Raw genomic sequence first — 22,411 nt, forward strand, 5'->3', positions numbered from 1 at the left:
CAGAGGGCAAGGTCAGAGTCATGTGAGCCCTTCAGCCTGGGCAGCTGCCTCTGCATGTGGTTTGGTGTCCAGGCCACAGACAACACACAAAAGAAAGAGCTGGAGGCTTCCCCTCCCCTTCCCAAAAACCAGATGATCCCAAATTGTTCCTCCCACTGCTTGTGAGCTGCCAAGTAAAGCCTCCTGGGGACTGCGAGGTTGGAAGGCAATATCCAGAAGTTTGAGGGATAACACATGGAGATGCTGGCAATTTATGCTCCTGCCCCAGAGCAGGACAGCCCTGTGATCACCTCCATGCCATCCTGACATCAGCTGCAAGATACATGAGGGAAGAAACCACCCGGTCAGTGTTGAAATGTGCGATCTCTGTGACGGGCAGGGTGGACAAAGGGCTCCCTTGTGCTCAGTGCTGCGGCTGTGGGGTGGTGAAACCACCACAGCCTGCCTCTGGATGGGGACAAAAATGGGGAAAACAGGCTTTGAATTTGCTGCAAAGGGGTCCTCAGCATCAGCGTGAGACCACACAGTGCAGAAAACAGGGTGAAATAATTGCTGTAATTTGAATGTTGTCCAGGCTAGTTTAAATGCTGCAGTTGGGTTTTGTTAAAGGTCAACTCGGTTTTGGTGCTGTAGATGTCACCTGTCCTCAGCCCATGGCACACAGGAGGACCCTGATCCCTCTGGCAGGGCAGAAGTGGGGCCAGGAACCCTGCAAGGACTCAGGCATGGGGAGAGCAGGGCAAGAAATCTCCACTGGATTGGAACGGGGTCACATTCACAGCACAAGGAGGGAAGAGAGCACCTCGAGCCTCATGTGTGCAGAGCCCCATGTGAGTGATGAACATGACCTCCATGCTTAATTCAATCCATGAGGCCATTCCAAGGCAAGGGATGTGCCTTGGCTTTGCTCCTTTGGCATCTGTGGGCAGCTCATGCCCATTGCTTCCCCCATGGGGTGACGACTGGGTGTTGGGACCATGCTGGGACCATGCTGGGGGAGAGGCAAAATTAATGACCAGCAGCTTCCTCAGGTCCGAGTCAAAGCACAGGGTATGAAACACATACCTTCTGCTTTCTCTTTCCTCCCCAGTGTTGTCCAGGTAGATGGCAGGGAATCATAGAATCCTGGAATGGTTTGGATTGAAAGGGACCTTAAAGCACATCTTGTTCCAATCCCCTGCCATGGGCAGGGACACTATCCCCTAAACCAGGTTAGTTCAAGCCTCATCCGAAGAAAAACATCTCCTCTTGAGATGATTATCACCCAGAACCTGCCCCATCAGCAGCTTGGACACTGTCAGTTCAGCGGCTCTCAGCAGAATTTAATATCCTTAGAAGAGATAAATGTCTCAGCAGCAAAGGCTGATTTATTTGCTGGAGAGGAATGAGCTGCCACAGGGGCAGAGTGTCGGGCACAGTGACTACTCCTTTGTTTTGGGGTCTGGGGGCCAAGCTGGCCCCCAGCACCCTGATCTGTCCCCAGGGCTTGGTGTGGAAGGGCCAAGTGGCCCTACTTTTGCCAGGATAGAAGGCAGTTATCAGCAGGAGGGAGATGGGACAGGATTTCATTTCCTAGAAACCTCTCCTTGTGACACCCAGGTGTCTCCTTTATGCAGCACCCACCTATTCACAGGGAAAAAGGCAGCTCAGAGTTTGGGAGTTTGTGTCTCCCGGTCTGGGCTGAGAGGATGGAGCATCCTTGGTGCATCCCTTGGGGCAGCCCCTCTGGCCAGACCACCAGCCCTGTGCTGAAGGCTGCAGAATTACAATATTTTGTCAATTGCTCCATCTAGTGCCATTTCAGCAGAAAAAGCATCAGGAGTACAACACTCAGAGCCGCTGCAGCTGCCACACTGGGGCCTGGGCAGCTTTCCCTGGCTTGTGTATGGAGTGATTCCATGAAGATGTGCCAGGTCCAAGCCCTGGTCTAGCTCTTTCCTTGCAGACCCAGAGCTAAGAGTCTTTGCTTGCTTTATCCTATTTCTCTCATCCTTCTCAAAATGGGACTATAAACCCTTACATGGAAACATCTGTCCTGGAAAACATAACATTCTTTATGAGCATTTTCAATTATTAAGAAATCCCTTAGATTGGATGGGGCTTGGAGCAACCTGGTCTAGTGGAAGGTGTCCTTGCCCATGGCAAGGGATTGGAATAAGATGAGCTTTAAGGTACCTTCCAACTCAAACCACTCTGGGATTCTGTGAGTCTAAATGAAGATGGAATAAAGAGTTTATGCTGCCACTGCATATTTTTCTATTTTGTGCAGGAATTGGGAATAAACTCTGCTTCAACCCCACCAGACTTGGAAAGGCAGCAGAGCCCTCAGAGCCCGCTTGGAAAAGTCTAAAACCAAAGTCAAGGTGATCCTTGTTCCTTTTCCATTTGGGACGCTGCAGAACACAGATCTCTCTGATTTGTTGCCATCCTAAAAGGTCCAGCTATCACAGGAATGTGCACATTAGGGAACAAAATGTCCATTGCTCCTAATAGGGACAACAAGGACTGTGACAGTGTTTAACTAGGACGTAAATACAGCTGAATTATGGACACTGACGTGTGAAGCTGTGGAGAAAGATGATAATGGAATTATGTATCAATGCTCAGCACAGCTGTAAAACCTGATGTTTTATACATGTGTGACATTAAATTAATTCATTGCAGTTCTTTCAGGCAAAGGGACACTAACTGCTCCATCTCAGCATAATCACATTACCTCAACAGGCTCTACGTATGTCACGCTTCCAGGGTGGTAATCGCCATGTGATTAATTACAGGGAATTTAGAGGCATTACAGCAATTCCTTATGGAGCAGCATAATGTGAGGGAGTCTCTCCAAGTTGACCCACTGTCCCCATCAGCCCACCCACCACCACGATGGTCCATGTCACTGCCCCGAGCACCGACTTGGGCTGCACTCAACAGGTGCTTCCAAAGCTCAGTGCTTGGCTGAAGGGATCATACCTGGACAGATGACATCCCCTGGCAAGCTCACATGGTGGGGAGGACACAAAAACTCACAGCAGCTCAATCGCAGCCTTTGGAAGAAGTCTAAACATCAGCATAACTTGGTTATGAGTTGACCAAGAAGTGCAAGCAGCCCTAAGATGGCTCCTGGTGATGTCAATGATGTCCTTGATGGTGTCATTGTGAACTGCAGTTTCTCCAGATGAGGAAGCTGATGCAGGAACTGTGAACAGCACCTGGGCCTTCTGAAAGTAAAGGCTCTGACAGCTGAGTCTGCAAACCAAAGCAGAAGAACCCTTAGGATGAGAGGAGACAGCCTCAAGTTGTGCCAGAGGAGGTTCAGATTGGATATCAGGGAAATTTTCTTCACAAAAAGGGTTGTCAAGGCTGCCCAGGGCAGTGGTGGAGTCCCTGTCCCTGGAGGGATTCAAAAGCCATGGAGATGTGACACCTGGGGACATGGGTTAGTGGTGGACTTGGCAATACTGGGGGAACAGCTGGATTTAGAAGGCTCTTCCAACCTAAATGACTCTGTGATTCGACGTATCAATTAAAATGGTGTTTGAATGGCACCTTTGAGGGGCTGCAAGATGCCTGTGGTACAGATGCTCCTCCTGTGAGCATTCTTTGTGTCGATTTTGATTCCTCCTGGCACAATTATGATCACACAGTACCTTCATCTCCCAGTTTTGCTGCCTCCACCAGACCCTCAGTCTCCCACCTGAGCTGTTCTTTGTGTCCCCATGATTAAAAACTAACCTAGATGGGTGGCTGTAGATTCCTGACGGAGGACAGGTGTGCAGGGATAGCTCCATGTGATCATCTCAGTTGGGAACAATCCTTCCACCTGGCACCACTGTCTCTCATTGCTCTGACAGTGACCACTGCTCCTGCTCCCTGAGAAAAGCAATCACAGCCCTACTTGGAACAGCAAAGAAAGACATCTCATGCAATAGCTCTTAACAATGATTAAATTAAAAAAAAATAAATAATGTAATTTGCGCAACTACTTACGTAACCGAGCTTTATTTAGAATCTTTGAAGTCATAAAACGTCTCATTTTACTGATATACATAAACATACAATCAGGAAGTTTAATTGCTGTTTTCCCTTGCGCAGAAATAAAGTTTTAAACAAACCAGAACACCTCACCCCAGACAAGCGTAATGCAAATTTAATTATCTGACTTGGTCCTGTACATGGCGCACACGCTTCTCCGCATGGTCACTGGTTTATCAATTAGTTGCAAGATAACTTTTGGCAGTAATATATTCAACACACAAAGTGCAAATTACAAGAAGCAGAAAATGTTCTCTCTCCTTCTGAGCAACGAGAAGTGCAAAATATCTCAGCCCATAAATTCTATTATTTATGTATATGAACTGTATGTGCATCATGGGCTAATAAATAGCCATCTAAAACTTCATTGATTAAATGTGGCAACATCCTAAAGTCGGAATGCAACAGCTATAAAAACACAGGACGGAGGAATCATTCCCTTTGGTTGATAAATTCCATACATTTTCTGAGGATATCTATTCACACCTCACCTTTAACTCCTGCATACCCTGGATACTTCTGCAACCAAAGGCAGTTTGTTAAAAATTCCCCCAATTTGCTACATCTGAAGATATTTCTGTGCATCTACAATCAAGATTCCACTAACACTTCACTTGGCAAATCATATAGGACAGTGGGAATCCATAGAAAACAAGAAGTCTCTTCCAGGCACTATTAAGGGAATACCCACCAATGGTTCCAGCAGGCTAAATGCACTTTGTGATTACCTAAAGTTATGGAAAACTTTCCAATGAAATAAGGAAAATCCTTTTCCATGACAGCTAATTGCAGCATCCCTGTCTCAGTGTAGTTCACCTCGCTTCAGGACCTGTCCTGGGATGTAAAATTGGGAAAAAACCACTAAAACACACAGAACAACTGTACCTTTAACACACCCCTGCATCACTCAGTTATTATAGTGCAGATTTTGAATCTTCTATCCATTTAATTCCTGGAATTTTTCACACAAAATGAGCAGCCAATTCTGACCCCGCCTCCCCTATCATTTCTCCCAGCTACATCATAATTATAAATTATACCAAACAGTCCAAATCGGACTGGGCTGCTTCCTCCAAAACCCTCCTGCTCCTCTGGATGGGGAGATTAACCCATAATGTCTTGCACTGCCATGAATGTGCCTGCCAAATTCATTTGCTCAATCACTAAGGCCACGGTCATATAATCACTGCAGGAATAGCTGTGACACAGAATGAAGTTGCTAATTTTTGGATGAGCATTCCTGCATCCCACCTCCATACTGAGACTGGTCCAGAGCAGGACCAGCCTTGGGAAGGCTTCTGGGCTTCAGCACACTGAACCTGGCTTAGCTTAAACCCAAAATATAGCTGGGGGTTTTGACTGCACTGTCCAGCTCGCTGGAGGGGGCTGAGGAACATCATCCTAAACTACCACAACCGGCTTTGGGAGATCATCTCATCACTGCCTGGTGGTGCTTGGGATTATCCAAAACCGAACTCCAGCAGCCCCAAGAGCAAAGCATCCTCTGTGATCCGTGAAAGCCTCTTCCTGCTCTATCTGATCCTGGGGAAACCCTTGGAAATGTCAGTTTGCTGGTTTGGATGAACTTCACGGAGCCTTAAAGACAACGTGCGGAGGCACTGCTCACCACCATTCCTGGAATTACGAGACCACATTCCCGAAGCAAACTTTTTGTCTTCATTGAAGTTTCAGGATGAACGATTATGCTGCAACTTGGCACGACAACAACTGCCTTTGTATGCGACATGCCTGGCATATATCAGCACATTTCTTCTTAAAAAATATAATTAGAATAGAATGAGCTGCGCTGTTGTTGTTCATGCTGCCTAAATATCTGAAAAGGCTCAAACATTTTAAAAGCCTAGAAAAATAAATTTCCCTCTCCCCTCGTTTATTTTTCATGCTAAAGGCTGCAAATTGACACATCACAGTAATTACCTCTGACTAACTTCCACAGACCTACCCAAAGAGATAAACATGAGAAGTTCACATTTGACTATCAGACTTACTGTGCCGAGCACAAATAATTTCCCAGAGGAGAATTTGATATTTCATCATTTGGAACAGTGGTAATTTAATTACATTGCTAATGTTTTCTGGCATACTTGAAAGAACAATTAGCATAAGTAAATCATGAGTGAGATGACAAGTCACTCGGCATTTATTTCTGTTCATCAGATGAGATCAGTTGATGATCTAAATTCTCTTTTGTGTGTGAACTGATTCCAGGTTCAGCAGTTGCAACCAGGGTTCAGACTAGTGGGGATAAACTGATGCATTAAATAAAGTAAAACGGATATTGTTCTTTGAAGTTTCTTAATTAAACTTGTCCAGAGAAACCTCAAAAGCCACCAGAAGTCGGGGAGGGCGGGGAGAAAGGCTGATAAATGTGGAAGGCTAAATGAAGCTGGAGATTCACACTACCCTGCCTGGCAACAGGGGGAACACTGACTCATTTTCGCCAGGGTTTGCTTTACATCAGGGCTGAGCAGGGTTATTATAGCTCTACTGATGCTCTAAAATAATTGTATTTCTCTCCATGAGCGCAGTGACACTCATGACAACACCGTTAATGTCACAGTTCCTTTCTGGCGCTTCAGAATGGCCACGGCCTGTTCATGGGTGACGCCTTCCAGAGCCTCCCCGTTCACCGCCACGATCTGGTCTCCGCGTTTCAATCTGCCATCGTCCGCAGCTGCTCCCTGCAACGGCAAATTCAGGCGTCAGTGGCAGCACACGGAGCCCTCCCGCCCCTTGGAATGCTGGCTGGAATGAGGAGGGATGGAGCACTGGGAATCCCACCATGGCTGGGTGAAATGACAGTGCTGAGGGCTCCCTGTAAGGGCTTCAACTCATGGCTCACCCTGAGACCCAACCCTGGGGCAGAAAAGAATTGGCTCACCCCTGGAAAAAGGCAGTGCTCTAGATTTTATGGTTATGGAGAGGCTTCTTAAAGCAGCAGTTAAATGTACTCCACACTGAGGGCTGAGGAACAGGTTAAAAAGTGGGGAGGAGGAGGGACACAAAGCTCGTGCAGCAGAACAACTTGGCCACTACCCTCAACCCAGACAGAACTGGGCTCTGCTGAAGAAACGGCCTCAAGGTGTGCCATTTAGAGGTTTGGACTGGATGGTCTTAGAGGGCTTTTCCAGTGTAAACAATTCTGTGATGCTCCTGAGAAGCTTCCACTGAGCTTTACAAACGGCTGTTCTCCTTCAGAGGCCTGAGTGCAGCTCTTTAATCTAAATCCCAAGCTCTGCCTGCCCAGAGGTTGGCTCACAGTGTCTGCTTCTGCTCCAAGGCCCCACTGCAGTAAATTTAGCTTCCATTTAGGGTTTCTCAGCCATACTCAGATCTAGAAACTTGTAACCCTAAGGATCAGTTAAAAGACACAATATCTTAATAATTGAAAATTGTAAAAAGACAAGATATTTGTGGTTTGAGCCCCAGAATAGCAGAAGACTTCTACTCCCCTTTCAGACAAAGTTTTCTCAATTATATCATCTACCCTGCCACAAGTGCTGACACAAATGAGTCACTGGACAAGTGACTCTGGGTGAAAGATACCTAATTCCCACTGTCTTCCCATTTCCACAATTCCCTTCACGTGGCCATACCAGATGTATCTTGCTGGCCCACACTGAGCTCATCTCTAGCAAAGGGATGGGTGGGAAAAGGGGCACTTCTCCCTCCTCTACTCTGGGGTTGGGCAGGGCTGTACTACGGGTCTTCCTCAGCCTTGGGGGCCAGAGCCTCTGAAGTACGTGGCAGGGACCCCCAATCCTCCCCAGACACTCAGGGTTGGGGTCAGAGATGGGTTTAATCCTGGTTTTTCAGCTGAAACTCATCCGCCAAGATACAGCATCTCTGCAACTGCCTCCCTCCTGCACAATGGCAAAAATAATACCTCCATACCTCTTGGAAGGCTTTTTGAGATTTACAGACAGAAAACTGCCTTATAAATATTTTAATGTACAAAACCAAGTTTCCCAAGTACACAGAGCAATTTTGCTGAGATAAAGTATCTTGTTTCAGCCATCAGGAATATGAAATATAAACTGAGAAGCCAGTTGTGAGTTCTGGGTCCGCTAACTCACATCAATGTACTCAGACAGTACATTTTGCTTTCTACTACATAATATATTACCCAAGTCAAATCTTAGGCTTGTTTTTAAAGATGATACAGAGAAAACAAAAATAAAAGATACCTTGGCAAATATAGTCTTGACATAAATGGGCAGGTCTCCATGGGGACTTCCATACCCCCCTACAATACTAAATCCCAGTCCATCAGAGCCTTTCTCCAAAGTAATAATCTTAGGCTGATGTGCTCTGAAAACACAATAAATATCACTTAGAACAGCAATGTCTGTCTCTGGGGACTTTAAGTAGAAGGAATACTTACAGAGACATTCATCTATCATGAACTTTTTCACACAGTCACAAACCATGACCCCTGCGCTGAAACACTCCTGCACAGCTCAGAGTTGAAACACTGCTCTGTGTGCCTCAGCTCCTCACTTGGAAAATGCTTATTTTTAATAAGAGCTCACCAAGAGCACTTATCTCTGAGGCAGAAGTGAGACTCCCCTGATCTACAGTCGCTGCCTGTAATACAGAGATTGCTTTCTCTTCTGTCATCTTTTCTCTGCCTAAGTGGAAACTGCAAGAGGAAAAAGTCTAACAGGATGCAGCCAAGATCACTCCTGTTTATAGTGTCAGCTCTACCCAGGCTCTTTGGGTTGTTTCCTAACAGTCAATATTTGACCTACATCCCCTGTCCTTGTGAACTTTTCAGGGACTTTCATGGCCTACGTTGAGCAAAGGAAGGGTTTTTTTTTTTGAATTTAGACCATTCATATGAATAGATCCATCTCAAATTTGAAATTATTAAGTTCTACATGTGTAGAAAGAATTATTGTCAACTAAAGGTGGTCAGGCATTGGAACAGGTTGCCCAGGGCAGTGGTGGAGTCCCCATTCCTGGAAGGATTTAAAAGCCCTGTGGATGTGGCACTTGGGGACATGGGTCAGTGGTGGCCTTAGCTGTGCTGGGGAATAATTGGACTCAATGATCTCAAAGGGCTTTTCCAACCTATGTGATTCTAATTCTGTGAAAGCTGTTTGGCATCTTCCACTCATCTAAGGGTGTGGCCTAATCTGACTATTATCTAGGCATTTGTTAGGACTAAATACATACAACTACTTAATTCTGCTTCATATTTGCACATCCAAATTTCCTTACTGTTTTGATATGAAAAAAGAATACAAATCCTTTTGTGAAGCAAGCAATTCTCCTTTGAGAGCAGCAATAAAAACAGTATCTCACACTGTAAGACTAGAGAATGCAGCATAAATAGCTTAACTTTTATACTCAAATCCCCTGAGGTAGGGCAGCAACTCGCATCTCAGCTTCTTAAAATAAATAGAATGAATCAAAGAATGAAAATGCAGAACATAATGAAGCTGATGAACTGAAATGAAGATCAAATGAATTTCAAAATGATAACTACAAGCTGCCCTAAAAAGCACATGATGGAGAACGATGCATGGGAGGGCTGGATCTCTAACTTCCATCACCACACACAAGTGCTACAAGTAGAAATTGTTTTTTATCAGATTTTTTTGAGTTGTAAAGCTAAAAAGATTCAAAAGACAAAGAAATTTCTGGGACATGTTTTGAAAGGCTTTTTTAACACATCTTTTCTCAGTGTGCCAATAACAAATTATTTCAAATTGCTATAATCTTAACTCCTTCCAGACAAGGAAGCCAACAGACAAGGGCAGAACTACTATGTCAGCAAACATTGGAAAAGAAAGGAGATACTTTTTTCCTTGACATTTTGTGCTTATTTACTCAAGCGTATTCTGTCAGCGGGTGAAGACAGACACGAGCCCATGTGGAGAAGGTCACAGTTTTCATTTTAAAGGTGATGGAAAATTAGAGAGAGAAGCAACGGGAGAGACCTCCTGCACCATTCCAGGCTGTTCCCTTGCATGAAATCCACTTCAGTTCTGCAGGGGAGTATGGACTTACTCAGGATCTTCGGAAGGATGCTCCGAGGATGAGTTCAGGGTGCACCCTGCAGACATGCTCTCCAGCTGGGTGGCAATGGCACTGATGTTGGTGTCAGCCACGACCTGAGCAGCAGGATCAAGGAAATACAATGTAAATTTACTTAGCACCAAAACCATGTTGGCTAATTATGCAGAAAATAGCTGATACATTCTGAAAATCAACTGTTGACTTTTTTGCAAGCAAATTTTAAATACAAGTCCTACTCTCTTAAATCTACTAATTCCATACTTTATAGCAGCCACCTTTCTGAGGGTTAATGTAAACTTTGCTGTGAAGCTTCCTCTTGCCTTCATATGACCATCACTTGGGTGCTAAGCAGAGGGAACAGCCCTTTCGGATAATCCAGAGAAAGAGGTTACTTTGTCAAGGAAATAGAGTCAACGCAAAGGGTCCAGGATTGGGCTTGAAAGTAAAGGTCTCCCACAGAGACCACCATAACCTTTAACAAAATACTGAGATCCAAGGGCTACTGGATAAAGGCCCTGAAATACCTCAGATGGTTTGTTCACTGAGTAGGGAACAAATTCATCCTTGGTTTCAACTTTCCTGCAATTTTTAGCATGAACTTAACAAACTAGATTGTTAAACTTCCCAGTTCTGGTTCCTCTATTATTCTGAAACCATGATGAATGATGCTTTGAGGGCTGGAGCATCTTTCTATGGAGACAGGCTGGGAGAGCTGGGGGTGTCCAGACTGGAGAAGAGAAGCACCCAGGGAGACCTCAGAGTTCCCTCCAGTGCCTAAAGGGGCTCCAGCAGAGCTGGAGAGGGACTTTGGACACGGAAATGGAGTAACAGGACAAGGTGAAGTGGCTTCCCACAGGGCAGGATTAGATGGGATATTGGGAAGAAATTCTTCCCCATGAGGGTGGTGAGGCACTGGCACTTACCTTGCATTGATGCTAATTTTTTAGTCTTTGCTTTTTTTCTGGAAAAATTTTAAAGAGACCACCACGAAGTGGTTTGAAGTATTTACAGTTGAAAGGACATCAATTTCCCAACAACTACATGCTGTAGTTATCTCCTAACTCCATCTCCCTCTGAAGAGATATTCTTCTCTGCTTGACACTTACTGTTTCAGCTCAGAGACAGTGAAAAACAGCCAGGAAATATATTTCCAATATTTCCTCTAGCTAGTTATGGCCTTATTTTATCAAAATGAAGAGGTACTTTTTCTGCTAGTTGCTGTGAAGATGGCTTAAGGAAAATGTACCTTTTCAAAGTAAAAAAATCTATTCTATAAATCCCCCGTTTTAAACGAATGCTCACAATTCTTCCATAACAATATTTCCCTCCTTTGAATGACTTGGAGCCAAGAGGGTGATAGAGCCAAGAGGTTCTCATGCGAATTTTGCATCCCAGGACCCAGGTTCCAGGATACCCTAAATGAAGCGGTCCAGCAGATGAGAGCTGCACCTAGCTCAGCCACCAAAGACACCATTAAGGTTTCTTCCTGTGGCATTAGGGTAAGGAATGCCAGCCAGGTTTTGTCGTGTTTTGTTGTTCAATAAAACGTGGGCAAAATAAATCTATATTCAAAAATCTTCAGCTGGCAGTAAGAACGTATCAGAGTTCAACAACCTTGTAAAAAAGCTTCCCCTTATCTCATTACTACACCTGCAGAAAAGAAATTAAATTAAACCAAAGCATCAAAACAGCCGAAAGGGATGATTGTTCCCCTGAGACCTTAATCTCCCATTTGCAAACAGCATTTGCAAACTCTTTTACCATCCTTCCCAGGACGTTCCCATAATAAGCCTTTCCACACCACTGAACGCAATTATCTGACCTTTCAAAGCAGTTTGCCATGAAGTGGTCTAACCTGATAATAAACAGAATTACTTAATGACACATCAGTCATGATTATCACAATGATAGGATTATTCCATTTAGATTGTTTTAATAAAAAAAGAGCAATTTGGTGATTGAGAAGTTCCTGTGGTTAGTGTGTGAGGCAACTGCATCACCACACTATGGCAGGGCCTCAACACTACTCCCAGTATTAAAATACAACATCCCACCTTCATAGAACAGACTTTTAATGAAGGAAAATAGACTTGACTCTATCAGAATAAACCTGTATCATCTGTAAAGACTATTGGGTTCGTTTTAAGCCAGAGAGCAAAAATGCGGAAGAAAAAGAGTCAACTAAAAAACCAAGACATTTCTAGAAGAACCTCTTTGTTTATGTGTGTGCTCCATCAGGAATATTTTTATATCCTTGATGAGGTGCAGTATGCTGCATTACAGCTTTCAAGATGAGCAATTTTGGGTTCTGCATCAAGCTTTCATTTTCTATTCAGGGAATACTGTTGACATGGAAAGTGAAATTACTCAACGTTAGTAACAATATGATAACTATAATTTAACAGAGAATCCTCAGCTGGGGCATATCTGTGTGTTTCCTTTGACTTCAATGGAACTACACAAATACACCATCTGCTCTGGAACTGGCTCATCACTTACTGGGTCAGCAGTTCATGGACAGACAAAACAAAGAATAAGCAAGTCTAAAACTGAGTTTATTATCATTTAATTTCCCTTCTCCCCTTTGCTTCTTTTTTTTTTTTTTTCTATTTGTGTTGTAATGAAAGCAAGAAGCTTGCAAAAATCCCTCAGGATGTGTTCCAATCCAAAATGCTGTGATGATAAAGAGAATTAGAGTAGATTTTAGCAGTGTCTTCAGCTTGTTTTCCAATTGTTACAATAAAATGAGGAGAATTTTGAATTCTATCTGGCAAGTATTTTTCCCATTTCCTTGTGTAAACATAAAAATAAACTGTGCATGAATATCCTGGCAGACAGCAGTTAGAACCACTGTGGTAAAAGAAACATAGCAGTGACAGCACTGTTTTCTCTCTTGAGTGTTTTTATTCATTACCTGTAGAATATTCAATTTTAGGCAGCACTGCCTTAATGAGGATGCTATAATTTTTCTCGAATTTCTTTCAAGAACATGGAAACCATCACTGTGGGCAGTTGGGTTCCAGTCTTGTTACATCATGTACACACACACACAGAATTTCTTGTTCCTAGTTAACTTCAAATTAAAAAAAACCCACAACTTGGAAGCTTGTTGATTTATCATGTGTAGCAACAAGTTATTTTGTTCTCTTTGTTACGCTTTATATAATCATGCTCACAGCCTGCATGAATGGCAATAAAGAATTTTTGAATGGAAATGATTTCTTGCTTTCATTCTGTGTAATTCCCATCAGCAATCACCCTGCAATTCTGTGATGCCTTGTGCCAGTGATGCTCAGGGGTTTTTTTATTCCTCAATGCCATTTATCTACCCTGATGCAGCTGCATGTTCAATTTATCACCATACCTGCAGGATAATGCTCCCATAAGCATTCTTTAGTAGATTAACAGCATCTGCATGAGACAGCCCATCCAAAGGTTGCCCATTAATACTGACAATCCGATCTCCAACCTAAAAGTACAACAGTAATGGAAAATTACTACCATTAGGGAAAATTAAAATTAAGAATGCTTAAAATTCCTCGTGAACTTGGCACTGCACAGTCACACTTCTCTTTTGCAGGATCCCTTTTGTGAGGATTCTGCACTGCTAGTGATCATTTCCCATTCTTCAGAGCAAGAACAATAAGGATTTTTTAAAACTAACAATACGATCAGAGAAACAAAGATGAATTGTATTTTACTCTTTCCATTTGCAAGCAGAGAGAGGGAGATTTTCACTGCTGTCCTCCCATCCAGAAAAGATTCATTTGTGTTTGAATATGCAGACAAGTTCATATTCTTCCAGACTGTGTAAGTACTTGCTGAATGTTGTATAGAAAAGTAGGAACTTCTGATGTTAATCTAATTAACCTGGATGATTTCTTCTTCTTCGACATAAAAATGATCTTGACCCTGGCACTTAGTGCTATTGTTTAATTCTACTGGAGACACAGCACGAATGTAGCAGCATGTCCTAATGAATCTCATGGGCCAAAATAGTTGGATCTGCACAATAAGTTCTTTTCAATACTTTTGATTCCTTGAAACTCACTCAAAAACTGGAAGTCTTCACCACAGTCATCCCTGGAAACCCACATATGCTGTGGGTCTGACACAAGTGCCTTGTTTTGGTGTTTCTTTCTAAGGGCCTTAAGATCAAAAAAATAATTTCTGCTCTGATTTCTACTTTGTTTGAACTCTAAATGATGCCCAGTCTGGAGTTCCTAAAATCCCTGCGAGTTTCCAGAGAGCCTGTTGCGGCCCTTCCTGGGTCTGGATGAACATATACATTCCAAGACCACTGCAAATGCATTTAAGTTCTTTCTCTTAACATCACTTTTCCAATATAGGCAACAATTGCCATTATCCCAAGACACAGTTTAATTAAAATGGCAAGAGAAGGGCAGATTTGGTTTTGTGGTTATTTTTGTTTTGATTTTATATAAAAAGCATATACATATATGCTATGAGACATTATCAAAGTGATAGCATATACAACTGTGCTTGAGGCTCTGTGGGACACATGGCAGATAAAACAGGAAATACTGAGGACCCCCCTACTCACTCTGAGTCTTTGGGTCCGTGCGGCCACACCGCTGGCTTGAATCATAGCGATGAAAATGGGAATATCTCCCAATGGACTTCCCTTCCCTCCTGCTATGCTGATACCAAGTGCATCATTTGGACCCTGAAACAAAGCAAACCAGAACGTTCTAAATTGGGGCAACTCATAGGGGCCAGTGTTCAGGGTATGGTAATAACTGAGTCATCTGATTTGTGGAACAGGGAGAAAACAGGTTTGACAGACACACATATCCTCACACATGCAGGTCCCAAAACACAGGCACACATCCAGCATCTGCCTGCAGACACAAATAATGCAATTTGACTTGTGAGAAATGCTACAAAAATGAACAACTTCAGTGAAAGGCATCAGCTTTATGAATTGATAGAAAATAACTCACTGACCCTTGTTATCTCCACAGTCCTTGGGCCCATATCGGCTCCTACTAATAAAGAAACAAACAATTAGCTTCTGTAATTAAGAGATAATATAATTAAGAGATAACACTGTCAGGTGACAACAGTCCCTCGCTGCCCAGGCAGAGTTATCACCAAGCAGGAGTGGAGCCTTCCTGTGCCAAACCAGGCAGTGCTGCTCATGTGAGGAGGAGGAGGAGGAGGAGGAGGAAGGATGAATACGGGTATAATCCCTCCGGCTAATGGATGTCACTGTGACACCCATTGTAGCCCAGCCACAATCTGTGGAACAGCAGCACTCTGCCAGCCTGCAGAAGGGCCCCATTGTGCCTTCACTCAATTAAAGATTGGCTTATTATTCCTAAATCACAGTGTTCCTGCACAAAGGGCACACGGCTGCTCTGAGACTGGTGTGGTTCCATTGATTTTCTCTTCCAGTTCTGTGCTGTAGTGGTAAATAATAGACAGGCAGGAAGTCTGGCTGGTGTATATCCAGTCATAGGGCTTTCAAAAGTACTCAAAATATTAGAATAGGGGAAGGAGAAGGGGAAGGAAAATGAGAAAGGAAAAGGGGAAGGAAAAGACAAAAGGAGAAACAAAGAGGGAGAAGGGAAAGGGGAAAGCGGAGAGGAAAAGAGGAAAGAAAAAGGGGGGAAAAGGGGGAAGGAAAAGGGAGAAGGAAAAGGGGAAGAGAATAAGGAAAAGGGAGAAGGGAAGGGAAAAGGAAATGAGGAAAGAAGATGGAGAGGGGAAAGGGGAGAAAGGAAATGGAAAAGAGGAGGGAGAAGGGGAAAGGGGGGAGGGGAAAGAAAGGAAAGGAAAAAACCTTCAGGGGCATCGTTTAAACCAGGACTAAACAGCTCGACAAGCTGATCAGGTCCTGGGCTCTGCTACACCAACCCCTACTTGTATCAACTTTATTAAACTATTTCAAGCACCTTTCAATGATTTTTTACTACCCCATATATCAGCATTCCTCATGGCCATGCAGGTGCTGCTGCTGTGGGTGCAGAAGGCAGGATTGCCAAGGTTTGTGGTAGTGGGAAGCCCAGCCCTGGGAGCCCCAAATCAGGGTATGAGGACATGCCCTCTCAGTGCTGCAGGGCCTTTTCAAACAGCACAAGGAAGGCTGCGCAAAAGCCACCAGCCTCCTCCAGTGCATGCAAAGTGCCAGAAGAAATGTCTCATGGTCAGACACGAGCAAAGATTCACAACTCCTGCAGCAGGCTCTCCACAAGATACTGCCGGTCGTAGATTTAACACTTGTTAAATCTGCAAACTGCAAACTGGACATTGTGACTTTCTCATTACAAAACACCCCTTCATACACTCAAGAACAACAAAGGTATAAATGAAGTGGTGGCAGCTTTATTCCCTGAGAAAACTGTTTCTAATGTGAGAACCGTGCCTGTGCTAAGCCTCTGACAAGGGCGTTGGGGAATAGCAGGGCACAGGAATTCTGCACTTAAAATAGAGGAGCTATTACTCCTCTAGTAGACATCAAAATAATGTCATCTGCTGGAAAGTGTTTGGGTCTTAAAACATCAGTGGGATGTCTTCTGGGAGGCTGAGCAGGAAAACCAGGTTCAAGTATTCAGTTTTGCTTTTAAAGCAGCCCAAATATAAAGCAAATAACACGCAGCTATTCTGACAGCTGCCCAGATTATACCTGAGTTTCTCTGAGACACATCTGCTGAAGATCTCTTTGTGCTGACGAAATTCTGTAAGGTGGAGAGGACTGGAGCAAGAGCAGGGTGGAAGTGGCTGTGGACACTCTGTTGGGTCGCCTGAAGTTAAAAATAAATAAAAACCTCTGAGTCAAACCCAAATGTTAACTTTAAACCAGATCTTGCAACATACAGGCACAGCTGTGCTCTGTGCCAACCAGACTGGAAATACCACATTGGTCACGCAAGTGCGAACCCCTTTGGTAGGGTAAACCTACCAAAATCTCCCCACGGTGGTTGAGTCACCATCTCTGGGGTGATTTAAAAGATGTGCAGATGTGGTGCTTGGGGACATGTGGTGGCCTTGGCTGTGCTGGGGGAATGGTTGGACTCAGTGATCTTAAGGGTCTTTTTCAACCTACAGGATTCTATGGTGCTTCACTCCCTTACATGCACACCTAATGCCTGTGTTGCTCAGGTCAGCTCTAGAGTGCTTTTCCCCTCCTTTCACTTATTCTCGGTGTGTCTCTGAACCTGAGGAGAAGGGGAGATGATGGGCATCTTCCATGTGATTCACCTGCATGCATGAGGCACCCGGGAGAACACCAAACAGCTTCTCTCTCACACAAAGTGGGGATAAGACCAACACTCACTTTGTAACATGGCAGAAATCTACAGGCTTTGTTATTTAGCTGAATATACTGTAATTGTCCCTGCTCCTTTCATTTGCCCAAGAAGAAGAACATGCCAGGTTACAAAGGGAGAACCTCCAAAGAGAGCTGCTTTCTCATGTTACCCTTTCTTGGTCATCTATTTCCAGCCCTTCTTTTCCCTCTCTCCTTATCTGGCTTTATCTTTAGACTCTGCCCCTTGAGGAAACATAATTATCAATTTAGGAAGTGCGTCTGAACTACAGGTTTCACTGAAGGTCAGACCTTTCCAGCCGTGCTGCCTTGTACAAAACAAAAGATGTGGTCTGTCCTTCTCCACCCACAGCACAGTTTTCTCCCCCTAAACGCATTAGTCGGTGAATCAAAAGCTCTGGCAGCACTTCTCCCCACTGACCAGTGTGCAGCTGTCAGTGACAAACACCAGGCAGAGCACAATTTCCACCTCGGGTTGCCAATTCATGGCCCAGTTAATATCATTTGCAACGCGCGTGAAAGAAATCACTGTCCTGCACCACAAGGCTTCTATTTCTCCTGTTAAAGGTATGCAATGGACCAAGAAAAAAGCCAAGTGAGGACAAAAGTTCTGGATGCTCTTGGCCAGCAGCTTCCAAAACAGTGCTCGCAGTTGTGCAAATCATTCAAGCTGATTTGCTGCATCATCTGCCAAGATTTTTATAACTCTTGGAAGGGTTTTGCCGAGAAACATCTATGCAGTTTTGAAAATCACCAAGTCACTTTGGAGCAGTGAGATGAAGGCTCTCAAAAGACTCTGCATCAAGAAGATTAAGTTTTCTTGCTTCAAAAGAAATACAGGAATTACCAGGTTCCTGGAAAAGCTTCTTATGCTACAAAAAAGGGGGATGATGTCATTTGATCTGATTTTTTTTACCTAAACCCTTGTAAAGATATTATGGCATTCTGCTTCCTTTTCACCTGAGCTTTAATAGGTGGATAATTTTTAGCTGTCACTTTTTGATTACTTTGCTCTTACTTAGGCTTCATGCTGATACAATGGCCAAAAAAGAGTAATACTCAACTGCTGTCTTTACTTAATGCAATCAGTGTAATTTGCCTCTGTTCTTTCATTTCTCTTTGCCTGCTGCATGCAGTGCAGATGTTTCTCCAATGCTATTTAGTCATAATTTTTAAAGCTGAGCTTAGCCCAGCTGTTACCACATGGCTTTAGCCCCTCCTGGTACCTCAACCCCCAGACAGCAGCCTGGATCAGTGCTGGCCTTTAGGAAGTGAAGAAATCACGGCCATACAATGATGATTTTGGCACCTTTTTGGGTTGTTCATGGACAAGCCTTTTACTGACCTCCTTAAAAGCACTCCTGCTTTAACTTATATCCCCTCTAAGCCTCCTATGGCTCCTCCTTGTTTCCTAAAACAAGCCCTTCTTTTAGAAGTTGTGGATCTCCTCAATGTGCTGCTCCCCTCAGGGCAGAGAGGAGCCAAAATCCTCCACAGCAATCACTCTGCTGTGATCCACAGCATGCCTCTCTCTGAGACATTTGTAACTTAAATATAATGGCAAAACAGTCAGTCTTTGGAAGGAAAATCCATTAAAAAGTTTTTTAAGTCCTTCTGCCTTGTTTCTCTCCCTTGCAACACTCCAGCTTTAATACCAGCATATCGGTGTCTGAGAGGACTCGGGGGCACAGAGAGAGGGGAAAAGCCCTGCTCTGATTGAAAAATGAATTGTTGTCCTCGCTTCAGGTAAAAAGCAAGTGAAGCAGGAAATTGCTCTGTGTTTTCTTTGAGAGGAAAGCAGCTCTCATGTGGTTCTGCCCTAAGATAGGCAAAGATACAGTTCGGTTTCATTAACTCAATTTGATTGACAAAACAGCTGCAGAAAATACATTCAAGAAGCTTTTGCAGGTCTAAAAAAATTTCTGGGCATCATCATTTGAGAAAGATATTACAGATTTTTGGTGTGCCTTGGGAAGACACTCCTTAAACCATTAACCAGCTCTTCAACTTAATCAGCATTTCAGCAGCAGTTCAGTACAGAAAATTACATCGGTAAAATATTTTGTTCCCCGTCCTCAGCAGTGTCTGAGGAAGGACTGAGCCTCACATGCACCATCCCTGTGCTCTGCCCTTCACAGTTCCACTTTATACATAGGAATTTGTCACTAACCTGACTGTTTTGGGATGTTTTCCGTGATGACAGCCATGATCCAGCTCGCAATCTCCCAAGCTCAAGATGCACCAGGCCTTGGGCACACTTGGAAAAAAAACCCCACACAATGTACAATTTAAGTAGACATATAATATTTCATGCTCTCCTGGAGAGGAATATGTTTATATTCAGCACCACAAATCCGTGAAGAAAACCACAAGGAATGCTCAAAACATGAACATTTGTATTTAGACAATACAGAAAGTGGATTTAGGTTTGTCCTGAAGGTTTATCCTGGTTGCCGAATGCAGTGTGGATCTTCCTACTGGCAAACTGCAGATGGCCCATTACTAAGTAAAAATAAACAAAAAGCCCCAAACTCTTTACAGACGTTTGAAAACCCCTTCAGAGGAAAAATGCTGCAGAAAAGGGTAAATTTAACCCATATGGATCCAACTTAACCATGTACCCTCATATCACCGATTTCCAATTCTTAAATAGGTAAACTTCTGGCCAAGTACCAACCCTGAATGGAAAAAGCAAGGAAATAATTAGCTTTTCCCTTCAAGAATGAAAGAAATCATGTTTAGGAACACTGGTGGTAATGGTAGGGGGGAAGCCCTTATCTCCAGATGCAGTTTGGAATAGAGATGGATCTACAGCATTGCTCCCACAAGGCTGTTGGGGCTGGGAGATGTACAAGGATCTAACATCAGGCACTCATGGCCATCCCACCCCCTGCCCCCTCCCCCAGACCAAGTGGTCATGTGCTTTTTAACGTAAAAAGGCAACTTCTCCCAGACCTTCAGTGTAAAATCACTCCTGGAAGATGGAAAGCTGTGCAGGAATGGATTTAAGCTGTCATTGTATAGCTGCAGCCAAGCCAAAGACATTTATTTCAGTTCTGGTTTGCATTGCCTCTCAGGTTTCCAAATATTTTCCTAACACATGAAATACACAGTTGCATTTTCAAATAAATGCCTAAAGACTGTGTCTTTGTTTTCCTGCTTCATATCATCCAATTCCTAGAAATACACAGAGAAGTGATTTTAAATGAACCTCCCTGTTATTTCAGATGAAATTCCTGTCTCAGTAATCACTTGGAGTCGTCCTGTGTATGGTAAATAGCACTTCAGGATAATTACCTTGCACAGTGTCAGTAACTGCAATTCAATACTTAAAATGTATTCTGTACTCACCTTAAGTATAGTGGCAACAGTCTCTTGTGAGGCATTTCTCATATCCTCCCCATTTACAGACAAAATCTGATCTCCTTGAATTAATCTTCCATCTAGGTCTGCAGCTCCTCCTTTAACAATGTCAGAGATAAACACTCCACTTCCATTTCTAACAATGCAAGAAGCATATGGCTAATTACACAATCCAATATTCTTTGGGAGACCAATTTAGATTACTTGCATTTAAGAGACATTAAAAGAAACCTGTGAGCAGAGGAAGAACTAGTTTTACACCCCCTTCAGCCATGTAAAAAATCGACGCGTTTTAAAACCATGGCATGTTGTGCCATATTTAATGCTGTCTTTCCCCTTGAACTGTTAGTTCTGACTGAAGGATACATAAAGATTCATGAAAAACACCATTTATATGAATAAAAAGCCAAGGATTGGTCTAAGATGGAGTTAAACTATCTAATGGACATAGTTTAGTGGTGGACCTGGCAGTGCTAGGTTATAGGCTGGACTCAATGACCTTAGAGGGCTTTTCCCACCTAAATGATTCTGTGTTCCATGGTATGAGCTGGTGCCAGCTGTAATGCCAAGGTTTGGCATTTGGTATCCTACACCCTGAAGGACACAACACTTCAAACCCTGAATTACAGCAGGGTATCATTTAACTGACTTCAGAAATTGGGCAATCCCTAAGGAGGAAATCCCCACTCTGAAGCATTTAGCGATAGCACAGAAGCAAAGGTGGGAGGGATGGAGACTGCGATTACCATCTGCAGGGTAATTTACATAAGCTAAATTAATTACCCAATCTGCAATCTGCTCACAACACCTGGGTTGAACATCCCCACTCTTGTAAAAAACTGCTGTGGAAACTTTACTGACCACAGGCAGTTGGGATAATAACATGATGATCTGTAATTGCAAAAGTCAATTATTTTTGGCAATACAGGAGAGCAACCATATGACTCTTACACACTGACACTGAACAAGTATCATGCCATAAATCTCTTTCGGCAAAGAAAGATTAAAACTATCAGTGCTCTGGTTCAAGTGATCTAATAGCAATGGTTTAGAGAGAGATCAGTAAAGTCATATTTTATTAAGCTGCTACCACCTCCCACCATATCCCTCTCTACAACTACCTGAACGGAGGGTAAGCCAGGTGGGGGTTGGCCTCTTCTCCCTGGCAACAAGTGACAGGACAAGGGGAAACAGCCTCAAGTTGTGCCAGGGGAGGTTTGGGTTGGACATCAGGAGGAATTTCTTCATGGAAAGGATGGTCAGGCCTTGGAAGGGGCTGTCCAGGGAGGTAGTGAACTCATCATCCCTGGAGGTGTCCAAGGAATGACTGGACATGGCACTCAGTGCTCTGGTCTGGGTGACAAGGTGGGGACTGGGCACAGGTTGATGATCTCAGAGGTGTTTCCAGCCTAAATGATTCTGTGGTTCTGTGTCTCAGGATCTGCTTTGTATTCACAGAACTGCTTTCCGCAGTGTTACGCAGTCACCTTGATACTGCTCTGGATCTGGGTCTAACTCAGCCTTGTATCTTCCACTGACGTCGGTCCCTTTGAACCTGAGTAGGAGCTAAATCTAACTCACAAATCCATCTGCAAAGGCACATCCTGGTATTTAGAAATAGGAAGCTTTCTCCCCCCATTTTGAAACTAGAGAATCCATGGTTAGGGCCTCCAACCCTGAAACATG

General features: G+C 43.7%; 1 protein-coding gene across 5 annotated transcripts in view; it reads right to left on the bottom strand.

Annotated features, from left to right (window-relative positions):
• Positions 1-6,138: 6,138 nt before the first annotated feature.
• Positions 6,139-22,411, bottom strand: part of PATJ (PATJ crumbs cell polarity complex component) — a 137,550-nt gene continuing 121,277 nt past the window's right edge. For 3 of the 5 annotated variants that reach the window (XM_018072283.1, XM_018072285.1, XM_018072282.1), the window contains 9 exons: positions 20,714-20,861; positions 19,533-19,619; positions 16,721-16,838; positions 15,040-15,080; positions 14,636-14,758; positions 13,436-13,540; positions 10,063-10,166; positions 8,235-8,358; positions 6,139-6,728 (listed from right to left, as the gene is read on the bottom strand). In XM_018072283.1, the coding sequence (XP_017927772.1) occupies positions 6,582-6,728; positions 8,235-8,358; positions 10,063-10,166; positions 13,436-13,540; positions 14,636-14,758; positions 15,040-15,080; positions 16,721-16,838; positions 19,533-19,619; positions 20,714-20,861 (997 nt within the window). In that variant the 3' untranslated portion in view covers positions 6,139-6,581. The remainder of the gene's footprint in view (positions 6,729-8,234; positions 8,359-10,062; positions 10,167-13,435; positions 13,541-14,635; positions 14,759-15,039; positions 15,081-16,720; positions 16,839-19,532; positions 19,620-20,713; positions 20,862-22,411) is intronic. The other 2 variants (XM_018072284.1, XM_018072286.2) reach the window with 2 other exon arrangements.

Source organism: Manacus vitellinus, unplaced genomic scaffold, assembly GCF_001715985.3.
Source record: "Manacus vitellinus isolate BGI_N305 unplaced genomic scaffold, ASM171598v3 scaffold_21_pilon, whole genome shotgun sequence".
NCBI lineage: Eukaryota > Metazoa > Chordata > Aves > Passeriformes > Pipridae > Manacus > Manacus vitellinus.